Source organism: Taudactylus pleione, unplaced genomic scaffold (genome assembly GCF_031769625.1).
Source record: "Taudactylus pleione unplaced genomic scaffold, aTauple2 ptg001032l, whole genome shotgun sequence".
Classification (NCBI taxonomy): Eukaryota; Metazoa; Chordata; class Amphibia; order Anura; family Myobatrachidae; genus Taudactylus; species Taudactylus pleione.
In genome coordinates, this window is record NW_028285433.1 from 13660229 (window position 1) to 13687257 (window position 27029).

The 27029-nt window shown below is 43.5% G+C and overlaps 1 protein-coding gene across 2 annotated transcripts in view; it reads left to right on the forward strand.

Moving 5' to 3' along the window:
• The window catches only part of LOC148454107 (CTD small phosphatase-like protein 2), a 34302-nt gene extending 21081 nt beyond the window's left edge, over positions 1 to 13221 (forward strand). Inside the window, exons 9-11 of one of the 2 annotated variants that reach the window (XM_088461275.1) lie at positions 119 to 245; positions 354 to 449; positions 12923 to 13221. In XM_088461275.1, coding sequence (XP_088317401.1) covers positions 119 to 245; positions 354 to 449; positions 12923 to 12985 — 286 coding nt within the window. In that variant the 3' untranslated portion in view covers positions 12986 to 13221. Of the gene's footprint in view, positions 1 to 118; positions 246 to 353; positions 450 to 4776; positions 5333 to 12922 lie in introns of those variants that run through there. The other variant, XM_088461274.1, reaches the window with a different exon arrangement.
• Positions 13222 to 27029: the final 13808 nt, after the last annotated feature.

The window sequence follows — 27029 nt, forward strand, 5'->3', positions numbered from 1 at the left end:
TTCTACAGTAATTTTCTGTAAGAGGATGTTCTGTTCTATACTTGTGTAATGATTCCATATCTATAAGGAACAATAGCCAGTTTTTACAATTCATAATCTCCTTCTGGTTAATCTCCAGGCACCGGCTCTACCAGGACCACTGTATCTGTGTCGCAGGTCATTATGTGAAGGATTTGAGTGTTCTAAATAGAGATCTGGCCAAAACTGTTGCACTGGACACAGTTGCTTACACTCTGCCCTTCCATGTAAGTTCATCCTTTCTGCTGATCCTAATACTATATTGCTGCCTTTTATACATTGTAGGCTCTGCTCCTGTCCAATTAAATTTATTAAATAAGTATATACTTTGTCAGATAACCAATAGAATTCCAGTACATCGTTGGACAGGCAGCAGAAGAGATAAAGAACTTCTGTTTCTGCTTCCGCCTCTGGAGCAAATGACCCATGTGGTAAGTAACTCGGACTAAACCCAGCTTTGCACATTCTTTGATTTACAACTTTACTGAGATTTGTGTAGTTTTAAATGAACATGCATGGGAGGTGTAAACATTCCCCCCCATTGCGCATGCTGCTACATTGTGACGTTTTACACCATATGATTGTGAACCCAGATGAGGCTTAGCCATGCCCTCTCAGTACCCAGGGCCAGTCTCCTGTCTCCTGGCCCTGGAAATGAGAACTGCAACTGCTGAACGGTTTACTTGAGAGCATATACACTAAAACAAAAAACAACAGTCGGGAACATGAAGACACACATCCACCTCCGCAACATTAAAGTACAGTAGTCTCTTTCTTGTCTAAAAAGGGAGTATATATATATATATATATATATATATATTAGGGGTGTGCACCGGCCACTTTTTGTGTTTTGGATCTGGATCTTTCTTCGTGTTTTGGATCTGGATTGGTTTTGCCAAAACCACCCTTCCGTGTTTTGGGTTCTGGGTTTTGTGTTTTGGATCTGTATTTTTTTGAAAAAAAAGCATAAAAACAGCTAAAATCACAAAATTTGTAGGTTTTTCTGCTCCTATGCTATTATTAACCTCAATAACCTTAATTTCCACTCATTTCCAGTCTATTCTGAACACCTCACACCTCACAATAGTGTTTTTATGTCCAAAAGGTTGCACCGAGGTAGCTGGATGACTATGCTAAGCGACACGAGTGGGCGGCACAAACACGTGACCCATCTAGGCGTGATACTGCAGTGGCAGACAGGATGGCAGTTTGAAAAACTAGGCCCCAAACTGTACATAATGCAAAGAAAAAAAAGAGGTGCAAGATGGAATTGTCCTTGGGCCCTCCCACCCACCCTTATGTTGTATAAACAGAACATGCACACTTTAACAAACCAATCATTTCAGCGCCAGGGTCTGCCACACAACTGTGGCTGAAATGATTGGTTCGTTTGGGCCCCCACAAAACAAGCTGGCAATTAATCTGTCCCTGTACAAACTGGCTCTACGGAGGCAAGATGTCATCCTCATCCTCCTCATCCACCGATTCCTCACCCTCTTCAGTGTGTACATCCTCATCCTCACAAAGTATTAACTCGTCCCCACTTGAATCCACCACCACAGGTCCCTCTGTACGTTCTGGAGGCTGGTCTCCCTGGAAGAGCTGATAATTCATTTTGATGAACATCATCTTCTCCACATTCTGTGGAAGCAACCTCCTACGCCTTTCGCTGACAAGGTTCCCGGCTGCACTAAAATTCTGTACCACCAAGTTTATTGTGTGAGCAAAACATGGGACGTGCTGGAATTTGCCCAGATGTAATACCCGCACAATATTGGTGGCGTTGTCAGATATCACAAATCCCCAGGAGAGTCTAAGTGGGGTAAGCCACTGGGCGATGATTTCCCTCAGTTTCTCTAAGAGGTTGTCGGCGGTGTGCCTCTTACTGAAACCGGTGATACACAGCGTAGCCTGCCTTGGAACGAGCTGGCGTTTCTGAGATGCTGCGACTGGTGACGCTGCTGCTGTTGCTGCGTAAGGTGATACATCTACCCAGTGGGCTGTCACAGTCATATAGTCCTTAGTCTGCCCTGTTCCACTTGTCCACATGTCCGTGGTTAAGTGGACATAGGGTACAACGGCATTTTTCAGGACACTGAGGACACTTTTTCTGACGTTTCTGTACAGTCTCTGTATCGCCTGCCTAGTGAAGTGGAATCTAGACGGGATTTGGAACCGGGGACACACTACCTCCATCAATTGTCTAAATCCCACTGCACTAATGGCGGATACTGGACGCACGTCTAACACCAACATAGCAGTCAAGGCCTCAGTTATACGTTTTGCTTCAGGATGACTGCTGTCGTACTTCATCCTCCTCGCTAAGGACTGTTGGAGGGTCAATTGTTTAGTAAAAGTAGTGGTGTTCCTACTTCCTCTCTGGGATGATGAACGATTCCCAGCAGCAGCAATAGCAGCAGGAGGCGTAGCAATGCAGGATCCTCCGGAGGAATCCCCGATAGGAGAGTCAGTCATGCCAGTGACTGACCTGCAGGACTACTTCCGATCCTGACTAAGGAGGAAATTGACGAGGAGGGAGTTGACGGTGTGGTTTGCAGGCGCTTGGATACAACAGGACAACGGGATTTAGGTGTCCCTGGACTGCTTAAGGTCTTAGCCAAAGTTTCTGAACTTGACCGTAACTTATTATGAACGCGCTGCAGGTGCCGTATAAGGGAGGATGTTCCTAGGTGGTTAACGTCCCTACCCCTACTTATTCCACCTTTACATAAGGTACATATGGCAAGACAGTTGTTGTCCGGATTTGGATAGAAATATTGCCAGACCAAAGAGGTGGAATGTTTGGTCTTCTGCCCAGGCATGACCGTGATGGGCTTTTTCATCCCACGGACAACAACTGTCTCCCCCGGAGCCTGATTTAAACAAACCACATCACCATCAGAATCCTCCTCGCCAACTTCCTCCTCAGCGCCAGCCACACCAGTATCCTCATCCTGTTGTACTTCAACAGTGACATCTTCAATTTGCATATCAGCAAGTGGGCTGTGGGTGCTCCTTTCAGCACTTGCAGGGGGCGTGCAAATGGTGGAAAGAGCCACCTCTTCCCGTCCAGTGCTGGGAAGGTCAGGCATCGCAACCACTACCACACTTGGACTCTCCTTGGGGATTTGTGATATCTTCTTAGAAAGCACAGTTCTTCACTGTGCTTTTTCCAGCTTAACTCTTTTGATTTTTTTAGTGGGAGGAGGGCTTCCATCGTCATGTGAAGCTGAACCACTAGTCATGAACATACTAGGGATCAACCTTAGCCGTTCCTTGCCACTCCGTGTCGTAAATGGCATATTGGCAAGTTTACGTTTCTCTTCAGCTGATTTAAATGGTTTTTTCAAGGTCATTTTCCTGAACTTTGTCATTTGGGATTGTATGTGCCCTCTATTATGACATTGGGCATCGGCCTTGGCAGACGACGTTGATGGCATGTTATCGTCTATGTCATGACTAGTGGCAGCAGCTTCAGCACTAGGAGGAAGTGGTTCTTGATCTTTCTCTATTTTATTTTTATCGGAGAAAGTTTGGTCCTCCATTTATGTTATATCGATTTGATATATACGTGCGGCTAAACACAGAAAATATTTTTTTATTTTTGCTGGAGAGTAGTGCACTTTGTGGGTTACACCAGCCTTAAAGAAATGAGCCAGCCGGCTCTTTACTTATGGGACACAGGCGCACGCTTGGCGCTGCTCCTTTGTTGATGCACGTGCGGCTACTGCGCACACAATTCACAAACACACAAAAAATATTTTGTTATTTGGTTTGGAGTGTACTTTGGGGGTTACAGCACCCTTTAACGGTCAAGCCAGCCGGCCCTTTACTTATGACACAGGCGCACGCTTGGCACTACTTTGTTGATGCACGTGCGGCTACTGCGCACACAATTCACAAACACAGAAAAAATATTTTGTTATTTGGTTTGGAGTGTACTTTGGGGGTTACAGCACCCTTTAATGGTCAAGCCAGCCGGCCCTTTACTTATGACACAGGCGCACGCTTGGCACTACTTTGTTGATGCACGTGCGGCTACTGCGCACACAATTCACAAACACACAAAAAATATTATTTTTTTAGCACTTGGGGGGAGCACCCCTGATGGACAGAGCACCCCCTGGACAACACTACAGCACCCCTTTAGGACTGGGACACTGCACAGGACTTTGGAGTGGACACAGCCCCTATGGAGAACTGACTGCACAACACAGTCCAGCCAGCCCCTATGGACTTTGAAGTAGTGGACACAGCCCCTATTAACAACAGCAGCACAGCACAACACAGCCAGCCCCTATGGACTTTGAAGTAGTGGACAACAGCAGCACAGCACAACACTACTCTGCACTACACTACACTACACAGCCCAGCCAGCCCTAACTCCCACCCTCCCTCTTCACTGTCCACAGCCGAGTGAGAAAATGGCGCCGACGCGGGTACCTTATATAGGATCCAAAACCCGCGAGACTCGGAAGGCGGGATGATGACGTTTTGCCTCGATTTCAGATCCGAGTCAGGCGGGAAAAGTCGAGCCTGACTCGGATCGGCCTCGGATCGGGGGGGTTCGGATTTCAGAAATCCGAACCCGCTCACCCCTAATATAAATATATATATATATATATATATATATATATATATATATATATAGCAAAGTGATGAGCATACAACAGAATAATTGTACACAAATGCATTCACTGTATAAATAGTTTACACTCTCTAAATTGAGCCTTTGAGGAAGTCTCCATTATTTTTCAGGATAATGGCTGTGAAACCATGGGCATAGGACTCCGGAAGTTGTACTTCCTCTGGAGACTCTGGGACTGCCTTGAATACAGTTGAATATGCACCATTCTTGTTGGATAACTGATGTGACAACTACAATCTCTAAAGTCGCATCCTGCTAAATCTACATCTCTGTAGAAGCAACCAGCATCACATATGGCTCTTGAATTGATTCAATATCTGAACAGATTAGTTGTCTGAGCTTGGGACCTCCCTTGTTCACTAACGTTTGATCTACCTGGCGATGCCATAAGCCTTCTCCAACATCGACAGTATATATTAAAGGACCTGCCATTGGAATGGTTTTTCCTCCTTACCACTTCTCATTTAGGGGCCTATTCATCAAAACATAATTATAACATGTGATAATTATGCTTTGAACTCGTTGCGAGTTCAAACACTGTTTAGGAGGCATTCATCATGCCTCCTGCCCTAAACTATCACCACCTTCTACGAAGCAGTTTTTTGGAAGTGAAAGACTTCTCTCTTAGATTTAACTACATTTCTTCAAGCTGCGGACTTTACTGCAAACCCCCTCTTCTCCTTAGCCCAGCTCACCTGTCTTCTTTCGGTGAGCCGGGCCACATGTCTGCAGTGCCCCGGAGTGAGAGCTCTGGGGCTCGGCAGTGCAGACACAGCAGGGAGGGATCTGAATAGATTCCTCTACTGTGGCTGCCTTGTAAATGTTCACAGGCTGCCGTGTAAACAGCAGCCTGTGAAGGTGATCGGGAGCTGAACGCCAGCGTTCATTAACACCATCAAGTTTAGAAAAAAATGCTTTTTCAGAACTTGATGAATAGCCCCGACACTAACATTTTCACATACTTTTGTGAAAAGCAAATCTCATGCTTTTGTGAAAAATAAGTGATGATGAATAGGCCCCTTAATCATGTGCTAACACTATCTGACCAATTTCTAGAGGTCCCAAGAATTCCTTATTTTGTAATCTGGCCACTGTCATAGCAGACACACCTTTCTAGGGACAGAATAAAGAGACACAAAGTTGGTGGGCAGACCAATATGAACTGTGGAAAAATGTTAGCTTCCATACAGACATCCCCTATTCCCTACATGTAATAAATAATGTTATATATCCAGGTGTTACTGTATGCAGAGACATATTATTATGAACATCTGTCTATAAAGATAATGATGAAATCCCTTAACTACCCATACAAGATATTGGAAAGCTTGGTAAGTAGAGATGAATTAAAGTGGGTGAGGACCTTGTCCAATGTGATCTGTACTCCCTAGGCGCCCAAGATGGCTGCCTCACCCTTTACGTGCTCCTGAACATCTCCATAAAACAGCTTAAATTCTACACAAGTGACATCAGAAGCACAAGAAATATCCAAGGACTTACCTTTAACCTGTACTGCACTACATGGACATCTCTCCAAAATCAACGGATTACATTCCTGCACTGAGATTCACATTGGATTGGATTGAAACCTCTACCTTCTCCACTAGAACTCAGACTGGCATTACCTCTGCAGTGGACACCCCAGAGCAAGGTACTGTGGAATACAAATTATCTTTGGCTCCAGCTTCCCCCTAAGACATCATTCACCTCTGTTCTCTTCTCAGCAAATAACTCATTTCTTGCATTAATAATCTGAAATACAGTATCCCCAGTCTCTGAAATCCGGAGGTCTGGTCATTTTAAAACAGGATCCCTTTTTTTTTCTTCTTTTCTTCCTGGAGACATGTTATCTTTACCATTGCACAGAAAATCCACTTCAAAAGGAGCCTCACACTGGGATTTTCACACCTATACAATAGGAATGGCTTCTAACACCTTTTACAAGCCTTCTTTTAAGTATGACTAAATTATCAACTGAAAAGACAAGTTAGCTTATTAGATACTCCTTATTCAAAATATACCTTTTGTACAAGAGAGAAGCAACAGGACATAGAAATAGCCAAATTAAATTAGGCTGCTCATGAATCCCATTATAACTTCTGGATCACACACCGAGTTGAGAAAACAGAAAAATAAAAACTGCTTAATCTTCTCTCATCATCAAATGCAATTCATGCTCTCACCGATGACCCAATGTATTTTTACACCTCCAGCTTTATGCTTTCACTCCGCTCACCATGAGCAGCAGTTCCTATTGATCCAGCACAGGCTTCCATTCTTAAATCCCTTGGCATTTAAAAAAAAAACTCAATGGGGCAGTCGTGGGAAGCGAGAACGAAAGTCTCTTATCCGCTGTAACCACGTAAGTTCCTTGCCTTCAGGCTCACCAGTTTCATATAGGGACAAATAGAAGTGGTACCTATCAAACGGCCCTGTGCTTGGAAGAACAGACCTGTAAACTCTCGCTCTGTGACTGACATCCCCAGAGCCCCCACACTCAATATAAAGAAAACTACAGGCCCTCTGGTATGCCCAATCAGGTCCGTCCTTTGTAATGCCAGAACTATAAGAAACAAGAGTGCTACAATTGCTGACCTTATTGAATCTTCAGATCTTGCCTGTATTACAGAGACTTGGCTAGATGAAAATGCAGCTCCTATTTATGAAGCTGCAGTTCCAACAAATTACGATGTCATTCACAACCCAAGACTTAACCGCAGGGGAGGGGGAGTGGCAATCTGCTTTAAAAAAGAACATAAACTTGGGGTCCACCCAATGGAAATTACTCACTCATTTGAGTGCATTGCTGCTCGGAGTTCTACAGACTTAGGATTCAGAGTATTTCTCATTTACCGCCCCCCTGGAGATGGAAAGTTATTTCTACAAGAATTTGTAGATATTGTTGCTGGACTAGTTCTGGAGCATCAAAGATGGCTGATCCTTGGGGATTTCAATGCATGGGTTGATGATGAGCTCTCTCGCCTTGGCCAAGATCGCCTGTGCACAATGAATGCTCTGGGCCTCACACAAGTCATTCCCTCAGCTACTCATATAAGTGGTCACACTCTTGATCTTGTCTTCCAGATTGGATTAGAAGTCTCTGACCTAAATATAAACCCAGTCATGTGGTCAGACCACCACTCAATTCGCTTCTCAGTTGCAACCCCTCAAAATAGAACTTTACCCATGGACTTGACAAGGTATCGTCCAAGGAGAGGCATGACCCCCCCCCCCAGTGTCTTGCAGCAAACCTGGATCTTTCTGCGGTAATGGGGGCCTGTGAAGATCCTTGTTCTTTAGTCCATTACTATAACAGAGATGTGACAGCTGCAATGGATATTATCGCTCCTGTGCGTATATGACCCCACATACCACACAGTCAAGCCCCTTTAGTGAACTCAAGAAAAGAGGGCGTAGACTTGAAAGACGATGGAGGAAGAATAACCTGGCAAAGGATAAGTTGACACTAATCAAACATATTAGAGAACATCAATCAACATTCACCCGTAAGAAAACAGAGTTCCTTTCAAATGAGATCAAGGCAGCAAACAATAGGCCAGCTCAGCTTTTCCGTACAGTGGAGATGCTTTGCAAACCAGCATGCCTGCAGCTTGATGAAACCCTCTCTGAGTCCAGATGCAATGAGTTTGTAAAATTCTTTGCAGATAAAGTATCCTCCATCCGGCCTGGAATCCCCACAGTGCCATCAAAGGATTGCAAAACTACCAAGCCTGCAAAGGTAAGCCACCTTTCTCCCTGGAACAGCTTTGACATAGTGGATGTAAAAGACATTGCCTAAATTATCAGAATGTTGCGACCCACCACCTGTGATCTGGACCCTGCCTCAAATAAGTTTCTCTTAGGGTGTATGGACATGATGGGCCGTGCAATTGCAAAAATAGTTCAGTGCTCTTTGCAAACAGCCATTTTTCCAGAACCGCTAAAGGAAGCAATTGCTAGACCACTTCTTAAAAAACCTAATTTAGACCCCGAATGCATGACCAACTATAGACCAGTATAAAACCTTCCTTTTCTAGGAAAGGTCATTGAGAAAGTAGTGGCAATGCAACTGGAAACCCACCTGTCTACCCATAATATTTATGATCCATTCCAGTCAGGATTCAGGAGAAGAAATGGCACTGAAACAGCTCTGGTATGTGTGCTTAATGTTCTTCTGATGGCAAGAGACAGAGGTGGTTGATCAATATAAATCCTTCTGGATCTTTCAGCAACATTTGATACTGTTGACCACGGGATTCTAATTGAGCGCCTGAAAAATTTCTGTGGACTGGATGGCACAGTCCTTAGCTGGGTCAAATAATTTCTGATGGGCAGGTCACAGAGCGTTTCTTCTGGAGTAAACTCTTCATCACCAGTGCCACTTCCATGCGGTGTCCCACAGGGTTCTATACTATCTCCCATGCTTCTTGCAGTATACATGCAACCATTGGGTGAAATAATCAGACGTCATGGCCTGGTGTACCACTGCAATGTAGATGATAAGCAACTGTACCTGTCCTTTGCTCCAGGTACAAAGGACCCCATAACAACCGTAAATGGCTGCTTAGCTGAGCTTCAGGAGTGTATCAGTGCCAGTTGGCTGCAACTGAACCCACTTAAACTTCAGGTATCAGCCATAATGAAATCCTCATTCTTTAATCTGAGGAACATTGCCAGAATCAAGCACTTAATTCCCTCAGATCTGCTTAAAGTCATACATGCATTTATATCATCACGCCTAGACTACTGCAACGCCCTCTACCTTGGACTCCCAGCAAAAGCATTGCACCGCTTGCAAATGGTACAAAACGCAGCTGCCAGGCTATTAGCCAACCAGACCCATTCCAGCCACATAACACCCACTCTGTACTCTCTTCACTGGCTGCCTGTCAGATGGCAGCCAGTGAAGGGAGTAGAGAGTGGGTGTTATGTGGCTGGAACGGGTCTGGTTGGATGGTTCTTGTCTGGGTCTGGTTGGCGAATTGTTTTCAAGATTGGATTACTAACTTACAAAGCCCTACATGACCATGGCCCAAGGTACCTAAAGCAGCTTCTGATTCCGTACCGTCCCACACGAGTACTGCGATCCGTTGACTAAGAGCAATTAACAGTACCTAGAATCTCCTAGAATTCGTCTGGGGGTCGAGCTTTCAGTTTTGGGGCTCCAACCTTATGGAACTCACTTCCCCGCACAGTTCTAGAGATGCCTCCACTCTAGAATCCTTCAAAAATAGACTCAAGACTCACCTCTTCACCCAAGCATTTCACTAATGTCCCTTGTTTAAGCTTATTTTGTACTGTAAAGGCAAATGTAAAGCACTTTGAGTCCTTTAGGAGAAAAGCGCTATATAAATAAAATTATTTATTATTATTATTTGCTTATATAGCACCAGCATATTCTATTTACAATTGGGAATAAACAGTAATAGAACAAGACCGGGTAATAAGTTTTAAAACAGACCTAAAGGTACTGTAAGGGGCCCTGCTTGCAAGTGTGTAATCTATAGGGAACTAGGCATTGATACACAAGGATAGATGCTACCTTTTGCATATTGGTCCATGTGTGAGTGTAGAAACAGAACATATGTAAAGTTGTGCATGGACTGAATAGATAAGATGTAATTGGGTAGGATAGCTTGTGGAGGTTATGTAGGTGGTTCTGGAATCCGAGAAGCTTGTCTAAAGAGGTAGCTTTTGGGGAATGCTTGAAGGTTTGCAGACAGGAGGATAGTCTTCTTGTGATAGGCTTTCCAAGAGGTAAATAAGCTTTTCACAGTTTGTAGACCATTTCCATGATGCTCCCTTCTCCCTTCTGTAAGAATGCATTCAATGGGTTTAACACTGTTGATAATTGAGGCAGAAATTTACGATTGCTCACTAGATCTGGATAAGTTCTCAACTCGGCCATGGATTCTGGACATGGTCAGGGCCGAAACTAGGATTTTTGTCACCAGGGGCAAGACAGTAATTTGGCGCCCCCCATGTAATTCCCCCTGCAGTAGTGCCCATATTGTAATGCCCATATGTTAATACCCCCATAGTAATGCCCCTGTAGTGCCCACCATACAGTAATGCCCCTGTAGTGCCCATGCTCCCATATTAATGCCCCTGTAGTGCCCATGCTTTCATAGTAATGCCCCTGTAGTGCCCATGCTCTCATAGTAATGCCCCTGTATTGTCCATGCCCCCATAGTAATATCCCTGTAGTGCCCTTACAGTAATGCAACTGTAGTGCTCATGCCCCCACAGTAATGCCCCTGTGGTAATGCCCCTGTAGTGCCCATGCCCCAATAGTAATGCCCCTGTAGTGCTCATGCCCCATTAGTAATGCCCCTTATTGCCTATGCCCCCATAGTAATGCCCCTGTGGTAATGCCCCTGCCCCCATAATAATGCCCCTGTAGTGCAGCTTATTAAAAAAAAAAATACTTACCTTGAACCCCGCTCCTGCATCCAGCGTCGCGTCCGGTCCGCCGGCTGCTCCTTGGAACTATGGGGGAGATGTCATGACGTCTCCCCCATAGTGCCCGTGGGGAGAGCCGGAAGCTGGAGTTCGGGAGAGAACTCCAGCCTCCGGCTCCGGCTACACCGCGTCGCTGCAGAGAAGGAGCCGGGCGCCCGCTGGTAATAAATATTACCAGCGGACGTCCGGCTTGGAGCCTCTCTGCAGCGCCGGGCTGGAGGTCACTGGCACCAGGTACAGCGGCTCACCCGGTGCACGTGCACCTCCAGCCCCCCCCTAGTTGCGGCCCTGACATGGTTCTTACAGTACTGCTTCAATTTTGTCTTCAGACCTGTGCAGGCCTTACTTGTCCAATACACATCCACAGTAAGAAAAGTCTCTTCTGTTTAAAATACTCCCATTTATCTCAAAGGTTCTCAGCCCTTATTCATGTAATCATGTGAGTACACTTAAGTTTGTTAAAATTATCAATTCCTGTAAAAATAACATCTAATGCTGGGCATACACTACCAGATAAAGTGTCTGTCAGACCGACAGACATTTTATCTGGCCGGCTGCCAGCCGCAGAAGTCGCCGGCATACACTGAGATTTCTCTCACAGTGTATTCAGCAGACATCTGCGCTCCGCCCCCGGGGGAGGAGACATTTCCCTGTTCCTTCCATAGGAAGGAACAGAGGAAATGTCTGTCTGTCGGCTGCGCTGGGCATACACTGCCCGATGCGGCCGACAGTTTAACGGGAAATATCGCATCGGACGGGCATGCTGGACAATCCAGCATGCCCGACCGAGCAATATTTAACCCTCTGTCGCCTCCCCACACGCTACAATTATCGCGGCGATCCGCCGATATCGGGCGGATCGTCCCGATAATTGTAGCGTGTATGGCCAGCATAAGTAACATTCAGTATTTATTTATTACCAGTTATTTATATAGCGCACACATATTCCACAGCGCTTCAGAGAATATTTGGCCATTCACATCAGTAGCAGGTATTCCCCTATAACACTTGATCCATGGCCCTTGCCAATGTATTGCAGCTGAAGCTATTCAAAAGACAAGATAATGGTACTGAATTAAATGTGTTTGTCAATAATTTTCATTTGTGAATAAGCTTGTACTAAATCTATTCTTGTAATGCAGTGTCCTACAGACAGAACTCCAAAGATATCCTTAACCTTTGGCAGCAGATATTGTATTGCTTGTAGTGCTGGGTTAATAATAATTTTAGTCTCTACCAGTACTGTAATTAGTGGTTGATCAATATGGCACTCACCAGGAATACCAGCCACTCACTCACAAATGTTAACCCCAGGGGAGGCCCTGCATAGTGTTAGCATTTGCGCGCTATACACAGTGATCACCATTTATTCTAAATATTCCTATTGAACTTGTACAAAGGGTGTGATTCAATTCAATGTGGTGATGAATAGCCCCGGGAGGGAGCTCCCGAAGCTATTCAATTCATCATGATGTTTGGGCGGACTAAAGGATTTATTCTCGCACCCTCCTGGGATGCGAGGGGAAATCCGACAACACGCGGCTGTTTTCCGGCTTAGTGCGGTCGGCACTTTAGTCGGAGAATGCCAGTTCTCGTGACTAAACATCCAGGATAGGTCGCGAGAACCGGTATTCTCTGACTTAACAGCGTGATGAGTTGAATTGCTTCGGGAGCTCCCTCCCGGGACTATTCAACATGGCATTGAAGTGAATCATGCTCATTGAGTCAGACAAATTGCCTTTTCTCATGGCTGTCTTGTCCTGTTTATTTGATGTTATTCTTTTATTTGGACAGGATGATGTACGGTTGCTTATTTCAAATAGATTCCATGTTGATGAACTGGTTGCAGAATCCTGAAGACCCATGTCTATGATCTACGATAAACTGTCTTTATAATATTCTGTCTATATTTATAATGGATTTTTATGTCTACATTTGAGTGTTGTCTTTTGTTTTTATGCAATAAAATCCATTTTTATTATAGTATCATGCAATGTAAAATATGTACAATTAAAATTGGTATTACTGTTGCCATGTAGTTGAACAGAAAACAGATTAAAGGTATGGCCAGTGCTAAGACTAGCTCTAGCCCTCAATAGCTGCACACATAAGGCAAGTGGTCTTAATTTTACATCTGAGTCTTGACAAAGGTCCAGTCTATGTGATCGAAACATCAACCTTTATATCTTGCTGAACACATTTGGTGGTATGTAAATATTTTTTCGCTGTTTGTATATGATCCAGTGCTGTAACAGAACTGCAATGCACTCTGTCAGCCCTGCCCACAAGCGCATGACATCACACAGACGGGGCGGGGTCGAAGGATGCTCCAGATGGCACTGGCTGCAGGGTGCCGTTCCAGGCACCCTGCTAACCAGAAGCAAGGGCCGTGGGGCAGCGATAGTGCTTTCCACAGAGCCCTGCATTGTGTGTGGCTGCATTGCTTGCAGACCCCTAGTTACAGCCCTGATATGATCTCTCATGTTTTGAGTGTTAAGTGTCCATACATTTTATTTTAAATACTGTCATTTGGGTTATATGCAGTGGTCCTAGAGACCCCCGAGCATATTTAATAAAGGGACAGCGTGTGCTGCAAAGAAGGGACGTGGTCACACAATAGTATCCCCAGTTCAAATTACACCACAGTAGCACAATCTTATTCACATTACACCGCACACAGGGCCTGATTCAGAGCCGGACGCTCTGACCAGAGCGCTTGCTCTGAATCAGGGCCCTCCTACCTGAAAATGGAGCGGCCTCTTGGATGCTCGCATAGCTGTGGGTGACCACCCACAGCTTATGCGAGCGTCCATGATGATGGTCGCGATGGTCAAGACCATCGCGACCATCGGGTTTGCGACGAGACCCTGCGGTAGGGTCTCGCTGCCGCAAGCCCAGGAGTGATTTTGGCTCTATCAGAGCCAAAATCACTCCCACTGACATCAGTAGTGATGTCAGTGAGGCCGGACCCAGGCGGTAGGTGTTCCCATGGGAATGCCTCCGTGTGGCAGCCACGCCCCCGGCACACCCACTAAAGGGGGCGTGCTGTCAGTCACCATCGACAGCACGCCCCCTTTAGTGCGAGACCAATAACGACTGCTTGGCCGTCGTTATTTGGGTCTCGCGCATGCGCACGACGGAGCTCCCTCCGTCGTGCGCATGCGCATTTGGGTACCATTGACCCGCTTGCGAGCGTCCTGCACTCGTGAGACGGTCTGAATGAGACCCACAGTGCCCGATTCACATTACACCACATAGTAGTGTCTCTTATTCATGTTATTGACCCTTTTACACAATGCCTATAGTAGTAGTGCCCCGTAATACACAATGCCCACAGTAGTGGTTCCCTGAGATTGCCTGCTGTGTATGTGACTGGCGGGTAGTGCTTCCAAAGTGAAGCCACTGCCAGTTACAGTGTAGCCAGTGCAGTCCCTAGGTTTTTGGCGGAAAAGAGGTATCTGTCAGATTTGTACAATTGTGCTAAATTTCAACATGCATTTGTTATAATATATAAATCTCTGTGTATCAAATTCTCCCATTAATCAGAAGTCCATAGTATTTTTTGCAAATAGTAATAAATTGGTAAAAAAAAAAAGTTTAATTTTAAATCGATAAAAACAGTTGCAAAATACATCTCCACAGTATAATAGTTAACTTTTTTTTCAGCATTTAGCTGGACCTATTATTTTGGTATTTAGTAGAAAAATGCAGCAACAAAACGGATAACCTGCTCCCACATTTGTGGTACAAAACACACTGATATTTAACAACACCAGCAAAACACTGTTGGTACATAGCCAATTGTCCTACCTTCTACCAGGCCGTGGAGCAGGCTACCTCTCATTGGCTGAAATACTTTATATCCTGGACCGGCCATATAAATGTGATAAAAATTAATGTTCTCTAAACCACAGGTTCTCAAACTCTGTCCTCAGGACCCCAAACAGTGCATATTTTCCAAGTCTCCTGACAGAGGGCTCTATTTATTAACATTATTTTTACTAAAATAAAGTGAAAAAGGGTGTTTTCACACCCTTTTCACATTATTTTAGTTTCACCTTTAGTTACTATAGGGCAATTGGAGTAGAATTAGTAAAATTCTACTCCAACCCCTAGTATCACTTATTTTTAGTAAAGCAGATCGCATTTCCCATAATTGTAATGGGAAATGTGATCCGACCATAGTTACTAAAAATAAATTGTAAAAAAATACTGGGGGAACCCCTGTGATAATAACGCCACCTGGAGGTGGCGTTATCCAGGGTCTCCCCCGGTTACCGGGCTCCCACTCTGCTCTAACAGGGAGAGCAGAGCCGGGAGCCGGTACAAGTAATCAGCTATGTGGTCTAAATAGACCGCAAGCTGATTGCTGTAAAAAAAAAGAAAAAAAAAAATTTGAAACATTTTTTTTTTTACTTACCTGAATCCAGGGACCGGTGAACGGGTCTCCGGTCAGCTGGTCTCCCACAGTGCACTGCTGCCCGGTCATCAGGTGATCGGGCCCCAGTGCAGTATGGGAGATCACCTGATCGGGAAGCCCGTAGAAGATCACCGGAGGCCAGGAGGATGCAGGTAAGTGTAATGAAGGGAGAGAGGGTGGGTTGCGGGGGAGGTCGCGGGGGGCGGGGCTTAGCGCCGGTGGGGGGGGCAGCAGCGACGGTGGGTCGATGCATGCGCGGGCTCTTAGTCGCTGTATTTTTTCCGAAAATAACGCGACACGAGTGCGGATGGGATCCGCAGGGACAGAGCTTTATCGCAAGCTCTGTCCCTGCAAGGGATTTAAAGTAAATCCCTGTGATATTGCCTGAATTCGCAATGCGAATTCACTCGGTAATATCACACTACAATCCGCATTCAATATGCGGATTGTAGTAAATAGAGCCAAGAATCACAAATCAAATAATGAGTTTCACCTGTGGATCTATTAAAATGTGTCAATGAGTACACCTATGCTCCTGCTGGGTGACCTGCAAAACACGAACTGTGTGGGGTCCTGAGGACCGAGTTTGATAACCACTGCTCTAAACTAACTGTACCTATTCCAGATTGTTCCTGTAGTGGTCCCTGCTTGAGTCCTCGCTTCACTTCAAACCTTTTACTGCAAGTTTAATTGGAATAGCAAGAAACCCGGCATTCGCAGAGATATCCTTTTCAAAAGGTCCGTAGTTGGGGATCTAGGTCTCCCATCAATCTAAATATTACCAGGCCTCTAGCCTTAGCTAGTAGACTGGTACTCCCCAAAAGGCACCAAATGATTGGTTGACCTAGTAACCCTGGTAGGGCTGACTTTTTTTCTTTTTTCATAATATTTTTATTGAAATTTTAATACAAAGAAATGGGGGTACAGAAATTAAAAAGGGAAGGAAGGGGAGCCAGGGATATTGCATATCCAGAAAAACAAAAGGTCAAAAATATACAGAAACAGTACATATCTAAAACAATTCTAAGAGAAATAGAAGAAAACTAAAGAAACTGAGACAAGGTCTAGCAAGGGTCAAACTCCTCAAGATTCCGAGTGAGGGGAATAAAGAACCACTAAAAAAGGTGGGGTGTCCCTGCTTTTCTCTATAATCCCCCCCAACGGAACCATTTCATATGAATGGAATTAGCAAAGGAAGAATATTTTTACAGTTCATTGTTTCAAAATAAAATGTTTTTGGACTTTATTCTCTATAATTGCAATGCTTGGGTAAAGAGGCAGTCTTCCACATCTGGGCAATAGATATATCATGGGTCACATTTTGGTAGCTACAAAGGCCTCTATCTCGACGGGACAACTTCCCAGAATAAAAATGAAACGGAACAGTCAAAGGCTCTGCAGGAATATGCATCCCTACTACTTTGCTAATCATTAAAAAAAACTGCTGTCCACAGCGGCCACGACCAAAACATATGGAAGATATCTCCCACACATCCACAATTTATCCAGTAATACTGAAAGACAGAGGACCAGATTATATGTTGCCGCTCTGGGGTAAAGTATGCTCTTTGAAGCAGTTTGTAATACATTTCTAAGTGATTGATACACTTGGATATTGTAAAACAAGAGCAGAACATAATATCCCACTCCTCTTCTGACAAGGCCCTAGCTAGATCCCTCTCCCACCTAATCTGAGATAGTAATTTCCCTTTTTTATTTGTCAATAGCTGATGTTGGTACCACCAAGATACACCCCCTTTATGATTAGTAGATCTCAAATGAGTGAATAACATGGAAAAGGAAGGCAACTTGCAACCAATTCGCCAGCCCATAGTGCATTTGGAGATATGTGAAAGATGCTAAAAAAAAATTTCTACAAAAATATTGCACAGGGACAAAAGACTACCCCCAGTCCAGGATCCTATTTGCAAATCTGGGATGAAATTGGCTACTGTTTTAAGGGACAAAGCTGGAGAAGGTAAAGATATCTCCTCACTAGAAGAAACAAATTTATGCCAAATTGATAATGTAGTTTGAGCCGCCTTACAAAGCCTAGACCGAGAAGGAATTGCCAAAGGAGGCAGCCAAAACAGATCAGGAAGAGGAAAAGGATGCATAAACTCTCTTTCAATGGTTACCCAGGGTTTGGGAGAGTCGATTACAAACCAATCCCTGGCTTGGCTAAGAAGGCAAGCTGAATGGTATTTTTCAAGAATTGGAAAGGCTACTTCTCCAGCAAGTTTAGGGAATTCCTTGCTATTTTAGGTTTATACCCTTTCCAAATATATTTAATGAGAATCTGATAAAAGTTATTTCAAATAGGATTAGGAAAGGGTCTAGGTATGGTACGGAAAAGATACATGAATTTGGGAAGAAGCAGCATTTTAACAAAAGCAATTCGACCCAGCCAAGATATCTCATGCATCATCCATCCATCATAAGCTCTTAAAAGCCTTCAATAGAGGGCCATAATTACAGTCAATAATGTCACAATCTCTTGCCAGATTAACCCCTAATAACGAAGTGATCTAGACTTCCAAGGATACTTACAGTCAGGTCCATAAATATTGGGACATTGACAGAATATTAAAATTTTGGCCTCTATTCACCACCACAATGGTTTTGAAATGAAACAAACAAGATGTGCTTTAACTGCAGACTTTCACATTTAATTTGAGGGTAATTACATCCAAATCAGGTGAACGGTGTAGGAATTACAATGGTTTCTATATGTGCCTCCCACTTTTTAAGGGGCCAAAAGTAATGGGACAAACTTAACAATCCTAAATCTAACTTTCACTTTTTAATACTTTGTTGCAAATCCTTTGCAGGCAATTACAGCCTGAAGTCTGGAACACATAGACATCACCAGATGCTGGGTTTCATCCCTGGTGATGCTCTACCAGGCCTCTACTGCAAATGTCTTCAGTTCCTGCTTGTTCTTGGGGCATTTTCCCTTCAGTTTTGTCTTCATCAAGTGAAATGCATGCTCAATCAGATTCAGGTCAGGGGAATGACGTGACCATTGCATAACATTCCACTTTTTAGCCTTAAAAAACTCTTTGGTTGCTTTTGCAGTATGCTTCGGGTCATTGTCCATCTGCACTGTGAAGCGCCGTCCAATGAGTTCTGAAGCATTTGACTGAATATGAGCATATAATATTGCCCGAAACACTTCAGAATTCATTCTGCTGCTTTTGTCAGCAGTCACATCATCAATAAATATAAGGGAACCAGTTTCATTGGCAGCCATACATGCCCACGCCATGACACTACCACCACCATGCTTCACTGATGAGGTGATATGTTTTGGATCATGAGCAGTTCCTTTCATTCTCCATACTCTTCTCTTCCCATCACTCTGGTACAAGTTGATCTTTGTCTCATCTGTCCATAGGATGTTGTTCCAGAACTGTAATGGCTTTTTTAGATGTTGTTTGGCAAACTCTAATCTGGTCTTCCTGTTTTTGTGGCTCACCAATGGTTTACATCTTGTGGTGAACCCTCTATATTCACTCTTGTGAAGTCTTCTCTTGATTGTTGACTTTGACACATATACACCTACCTCCTGACGAGCATTCTTGATTTGGCCAACTGTTGTGAAGGGGTTTTTCTTCACCAGGGAAATAATTCTTCTGTCATCCACCACAGTTGTTTTCCGTGGTCTTCCGGGTCTTTTGGTGTTGCTGAGCTCTCCGGTGCGTTCTTTGTTTTTAAGAATGTTCCAAACAGTTGATTTGGCCACACCTAATGATTTTGCTATCTCTCTGATGGGTTTGTTTTTTCAGCCTAATGATGGCTTGCTTCATTGATAGTGACAGCTCTTTGGATCTCATATTGAGAGTCGACAGCAACTGATTCCTGAAATGCAAATGTCACATCTAGAATCAACTCCAGACCTTTTACCTGCTTAACTGATAATGAAATAACTAGGGAATAGCCCACACCTGTCCAAGAAATAGCTTTTGAGTTGATAGTCCCATTACTTTTGGCCCCTTAAAAAGTGGGAGGCACATATAGAAACCGTTATAATTCCTACACCGTTCACCTGATTTGGATGTAATTACCCTCAAATTAAATCTGAAAGTCTGCAGTTAAAGCACATCTTGTTTGTTTCATTTCAAAGCCATTGTGGTGGTGAATAGAGGCCAAAATATGAAAATTCTGTCAATGTCCCAATTTTTATGCACCTGACTGTATATGCTCTGGCTGAGAAGATCTAATCTTCTCAGCCAGAGATCTAATTGCCAGTGCAAAAATGAGAGGTGAAAGGGGACATCCCTGATGTGTGCCATTCGTAATGTCAAATCTTGAGGAAAGACAGCCATTAACAAACACCTTAGCGGATGGGCAAGTATATAGAGCCAATATGAAGTTGAGTATTCTATCTTTAAAACCAAAGCGACGTAAAACAACTTTTAAATATTCCCAAAGTAGCCTTTCACATGTCTTTTCGGCATCAAGAGACAAAACCAACAGTGGTTCCTGAAGGGAATCATAATGTTCTATAATATTAATAACCCGACGCGTATTGTCCAGGGCCTGTCTGCCCAGCACAAACCCAACCTAATCAGGTTTAATAATAGCAGGCAAAAGATGACTTATGGTGCATACACAAGGTCAGATCTGTCAGACAAACTATGAACTACGAACAATATAAACGACAAACGATTTGAACGATTATACCAATGATTTCATGAACTACAAATGATTTTAGACAGTATTAAAATGAATTAAAATTGACTAAATCTGACTGCAAACACATCAGATGTCAGATATCGTTATCTGACAAATGGAAACTCGCATCGTTCATCGTTGTTTTTGTGTCATGTCAGATTTTCTTTCAGATATGAACGATTGAATGATTTTTAAAATCGTTATTGTACAAATCTGAAGGAAAATCTGACTGTGTGTATGCACCATTAGGCCCCTATTCAATTTGGAGCGAAAACCCGTTATCGGCGATAATTTTCGCCTGTTTCAATTATCCCCGTATTCAATTACAAAGACTTTTCGCCAGTGCGAAAAGTCTTTGTTAAAAATCGGGGATGTTTTCTCCATGTAATACATGGCGAGAAAAAGTGCAGAATTAGGGTTTTGGGGTGCAGGCTTAAAAAAAAAATAGCCTGCACCCCTGGGAGTGTCCCCGAAAAGTTTTCTGTGTCAAATTTTTTTTAAAAAAGTCCTCAGGACACCCCAAAAAATGTACTTGAATTTTGGAGGTGATTAACAAAAAAAATGGGGGACAAACTTCTAAAGTAGCGAAATTGATTCCAGAGAGGTTCCCAAGTATGCGGCAAGTGTTTTCTTCATTGTGGGTGGTAGCGGCAGGTGCATTTTTGAAGAAATAAATAAAAATAAAAAACTTTTAGGGACTTAAAAATATGCTTGCACCCATTTTCATGTACCCTAAATTTGATGGGCAAAGTTATTTCCCCCCCCCAAAAAAAATAGCTAAATGCTATTCATCTGTTCTTCAAAGCCGCATTTATGCACCTGGCGTGGCTATTTAAAAACCTGACTTCCCTTCAGCAGGCAAAAACTGGGGGTACCCATAGTGATCCACCATGTCAGGACATCTTTAGGGGGGTGCCAGGATGATTTCCCGAAAATTGACAGGACTTTTTGCCTGTTCCATTTTCGCCGGGTCCCGTTTACGTGTCCTTACGAATTGAATACGGGGATAAGCGGGGACGTGTGCAATACTTTTCTGCCTGCAAAACAGGCGAAGTAGGCAAAAAGTCCAGCAGGCGAAAAGTCCGGAGTTTTCGCCTCAAATTGAATACGGGCCTTAAACGGTTAGCTACCAGTTTAGAAAATAATTTAACATCTGTGTTTAACAGACCAATTGGTCCATAATTATTTCCAGATGTAGGGTCTGTTAAATTTGTAAATAAACCTTTTAATACATTCCTGCCTATAAACCTCTAAGATTCACCTGCCTAGAACCTCTAAGACAAAACCTGCCTATAAACCTCTAAGATTCACCTGCCTAGAACCTCTAAGACAAAACCCTGCCTAAAACCTCTAAACAGAACGCTAATTGCGTACGCAGTTTAACCGCAAATAAAGACAGGAGTGGAATCTGTGTTTCCAACGCACAAGTATTATTCAGGTAAAAGTACAGTCAGTTACACGCAATCTATACATACATAATTTAGGCGTAAAAAGGAAATAATACAGACCAAGTACGGTTATACATACGCTGCGCCTCCGGACCCAGAGATAAACTTCTGACTAGATATCCTCAGTTCACCCAAAATTCAGCATGAACTGGCAAACCAGTGTTTGGACACATGTATTTATTCCCCCCCAGACTGAAACAGGACAAAGGGGAAACTTCCTGCTGATCTCATTGGTTCCCAGAGGAGGAGCATATGTAACGACACATTTAACAGGTTGTTTCAAATAGACTTTCCCTGCCTCTAACAGCCGGGGTCTTTCTGGTAACGCCTCCTGTAACATTCCATCAACTAAAACATTTTGTTGCTTATAAGTTCTGTGATCCGTAACTTGAGTTTGCATGATGCGATCTCTCCACCGATAACACCGGGATTCTGTAAAAAGCGTACGCATCAGAACGAGACCAAACATACCTTGCATATCATGTATAATACCTTAGATATCAAAAAACTCTATTTCTTAGCATTTAAACTAACTTAACCAACTTGAATCATACATTTTGATGCTTATGGAACCTTATGTGCGAATATGTAGTGTGTGGGTATTCGGGGTTTGATATAAGGACGCTAGTTATTAATGGGTGAGATTTAAGTGCATAATCTCTCATACACGAAGTGAACATCCAGCAGTGTGGATGGCTGAGGGTTGTAATTCTACATGCCCTCTGTCAGCAGGCCCCTACCTGCTGTGTTCAAAGGAAAACAAAACCTCTTTTGTTCTCACAGACTCTTGTGTGAAGTGCAAATGTATTATCACCTCAAACTGTGGGATTTGGAGCCATCTTGTCTAGGATTCAGGCAAATCCAATTGTGTAGATATTATATTACAATTGCCACAACTATACTTTATCTGCATCCGGGGATTCCCAATTTGTATGTAAAAATACCCATTGTCTCTTCTTATTTACTTCTACTTAGAAAGCTGTTTTTTTCCGTTGCACTTGGTAGGTTAACAAAAACATTGCCATCTGTTCTTAGCTCCTGGGTTATAACTTGAATTAATGCTGACCACACAAAATGGTGTCTTGCGATCTCATTTCCAAAATGGAGTCTTGCGGCCATTCGCAAGATGGCGTCGCTGCGATTAAATTTTAAACTGAACTTGTCTCACTCAATTATTCAACTTCGACAGTCCACCCTTTGATAGCAAACAACATGCTATCACAATCTGCTATTTGAATCTGTTTAGCCATGCATGAGAATATACCGTTCAATGTTATTATGGTATGACACAGTATGGTCATTTGAACCATTCAGATAATGCGTCTCCGGGAGGGACATAAAACTGCCCTTATACGCACACCGCGGATCCTTAAGGGATCATGGGAAAGATGTGGGGATGCACCTATCCTATAAGGAGAGCCTTGGAAGGGGTTGGGACTGCATTACCTAAGATGACTTAAAACAACATAAACGTTATATCCATGCACGACCACTCAAACTCAGGCTACATTGTTATACACTACGTCATAACTCAGGATTGAAATACAGTTCTTCCTTATTATTATTATTCACATTTTCCCAACAATTTACTGTACTGAAATTGGACCGGCACTCCCCTGATTTGGTATAGCACTCCTCCTCCTGACTCCACTCCATCAGCTCTGCCATCAGCTCACATCTCCTTTATTGGTCCCCCATCACAGACACCGAGCATCCCCAAACAGAACATCATGACAAAAAAAAAAAAAACCTCTAGAAAAAAAAGAACTAGGATGACCACAGCAGACCACTCCATTGCTTGAAGCACTGATCTACACATTTCTTTAGCTCAGATATCTCACCGTCACCTTTTTAATCCTTCCGGCACAAGCTCGCAATCGACAGGTCCACGTTATCAGCCTTGTCTCTGCCTTGTATCTCCACCGGTTGGTTAACCTCCCTATAGTGAGCGGAATGGATCCACGTGTCTTCCCTGGCCACCCTTTGAGGATGCTGTATTGTCAGATACGGACCTTTCCACCGATCAGTCAAACAACCTGAGCTAAAAAAAATTTGGATCATAACAAATTCTTCCAGATTTGACATCATGACAGGTTGCATTAGACATGTTAGTTAATAACACTTCCAATTTCGGTTATTCTCATTCATCTTCGTGAGACCCTGCACAGTAACCTCATTATCAATTTTTCACATGAGGCTGCCTGTTTGGACAGTATCTCAAAGGGGGGCAAATAAAGGAAAAGACAGTCTGGGATAATCTTAGTGTTGTTACCCATCATCTTACACATGTTCTTGAAAACGTCACCTGTAAAATAAGTCCCCCTATCACTTTTAATAATTCTAGGGATATAGTATCTGCATACAGGTTCCTGCAATTAAATCTTGTTATTAATAGCTACTGCTCTAAATAATGCCTGTGCCGCTGGGTTGGATAGTTTTCCGAGTAGTCGACCTCAGCCTGGCATGGCTGCCGTTTATCCTTAGCAACCTTGTGTCCTATGAGTGGGAGATAAAGCACAACAGTTTAATATCATTTAAACATGACCCAAAATACAACAATAAATCATCCACATTTTACATTAGAACAGATCCATTGATAGGTTGAAAAAAATTATAAACAGTCATATAAGGCCTGGGAGAAGATACTGGGGTTACCTATGAACTCATGGGAAACTCGTGTTCCTGCGTGGTGTTCTTCGCTTTGCAGTACTTACTTACGTGTCCCACTTGGTGACAGTTAAAACATAATTTTGAACGGGGTAGATGAAAAGATTGTTGTGGGATTTGAGCAAGAGGGAAAGGTGGTGGGTATGGGTAAGGATAGGGAGGGTAAGGATATTGCGGGGGATATGAGTATGGGACCTGTGGTTGTGTATGATATGTGGGGTAAGGATGTGTTTGCTGTGGTGTGGGATTGGTGAGGACGTGTAATTGTTCAGGTGCAGGTGTGTGTGTGGGTGCAGGTGTGTCGGTTGGCTGTGATGTTATTGTCATTCCTACCAGAGCTTGTATACTGACAGCCATTAGTTTTTCGCTCTGGGTCTCTCTCTTTTTGGAGATGTTTTTATCATGTTCTATGGCAGACTCTATGAGGTTATCTATTGTAAGTCCCCTCCAGCCAGGTTGTGAGGTCTGAACCCGAATCTTTAAATCGTCTTTCAGACCGTCCATGAGTACCGTGACTATCATTCCCCTGTGGTGAGTGCTATCTTTAATATCTTCTATCCCAGTGTACTGGGTGATAGCCTGCAGAGCCCGGTCGCAATAGTCTTCTGCAGTTTCACTCTCCTTTTGCTTAATTGTGAAGATTTTGTTCCAGTTAACTTCTACTGGAAAATATACGCCCAATTGAGTCACAATGCGGGAAATGTTACCTTGGTTTACTTGGTCTGTTAAGGGAACATCTCCATCCAATACACAGTCCGTGATAAATTTTGTCACGTCGGTATTGTGTGGCAGGCAGGCCCTTAACACTACACGCCAATCTTTATTAGTGGGCTCATGAGAACTACCCAAATTTCTCAAAAATCTTTGACATTTGGCTAGTTCCTTTTTGGGATTGGGGAAATCATTTATGATGGAATTCAGTTCTGCTCTTGTCCATGGACAATGCATTACTACTTCCCTCGTGGGCACTACACCGTTTGCATCTGCATTTCCATTCGGAACAGTTATTGTCCGAATGGGATGCAGACCGGCAGCGTTGCTACCTCTGACCTGGTTACCTGGCTGGGGGTTTAATCTGCTACTGCTACGTATGGTATTAACAACTTCCTCTATGGGTGCAGAGTGTGTTAACACTTCCCTTGCTGTTACCGATGGAGATGGCGGCACCACCCGTGATTGTGGTGATGCAGCATCTATCATTTGCACAGCATGGGAAATAGCAGACATTACAATAGGCTCATCATCCATATCATAAACACTTTCTTTATGGTTGCTTAAGAGAGGGTACAAGTTGCTTGTTACATTTTTATTGGTATTTTTGCTAACCATACTTGCACCTCCATCCACATAAGGTGGGGGAGGTGAGTGTGAACTGCTGGCAATACTCTCCACAACGCTACTTTGCCGCACGTGCGCGCCAATTTGCGGCTCGCCCGTATTGCATCTCAGCGTCGTGGATGTATTTTCTGGCAATGCGTTCGCAACGCTAGTTTGCGTCGTTTGCACATTTTTAAGCCAAGCATCCCCTTCATGCTGCCATATTTTTAAACATTCAAAATACTTAATCTTTTTCTCTCGGGATCGCACCATACTGATGTGATCCTGGACATTGTCTAACACATTTTTATCAAAACTACCAAGTCTAGGAAACGGTCTAACACTCTTTCTCGTCATATTAAACCATATATCACAATACCTTATTGCATAAGTACCATACTTAGTATGCATAATACGATGGGCTGATCCAATTGGAGCCTCCATTAGCAGCACATCATTGCTTAACATTTCTACCGTTTGCGTGGCTCCCATTTTGAGACAACTCCTATGCTTTTCAATAAAAATTTCAACTGGTGAAAGACAATCAAGATACTTTCACTTACCTACGGACGAAATTTCTAGATGCACCACTCTCACCTACGGACGAAATTTCTAGATGCGCCACGCTCACCTATGGACGAAATTTCTAGATGCGCCACGCTCACCTATTATCTCTCAGCTTACAATCACACCTAGTGCGGCTCAACTACAATGATCAAATTTTATTGAACACTGCAGTCACACTGAGAGCCGGTCCCTAACAAAAATAACAAACCATACACCTGCTCTGTGTACTGAACGGTAAGCTGCTTACCGAGCGGCTAGGCTAACCCTTGCACCTAGCCCTTAAGGATCATATGATACCCTTAACTGTCCAACACATACTCACTGTTACACACTTTTTCTCTGCGCAGAAAATAAACGTTTAACCCGGATATTGGTAGATAGAAAAAAATGTAAACCTTAATGGTTTTGTTCAAACACGTGGCAGCAGAACCGGAAGTGCGTATATGCTTATTGTGCGGCCGGCCGCATACACAATTATGCGACTACCACACAAGCGTATAATGACTTTTTAACTGCGTACGCAAAAATGCATCTCAGCCGCATACTCAATACTGCGGCACCCCTCTAAACACAAGGTTCTATCAACAGAGGAAAACAAACTTTTTCCTCTCTTGTCCCTGGATTCTAATCAGCGCTTCCTCTACACAATAACCGGCAGTACGCTCTCAGCAACACTGTGGTAATGAAAGACTAATGCGTCTTTCAAAAGGCGCCTCCACCCTTTTGCTGAGAGAGGACTGACGGAGTGTTATCGTGTATCAGATAGTGTGATATCCTGGACGAGCCCCCACTGTTAAACTTGTAA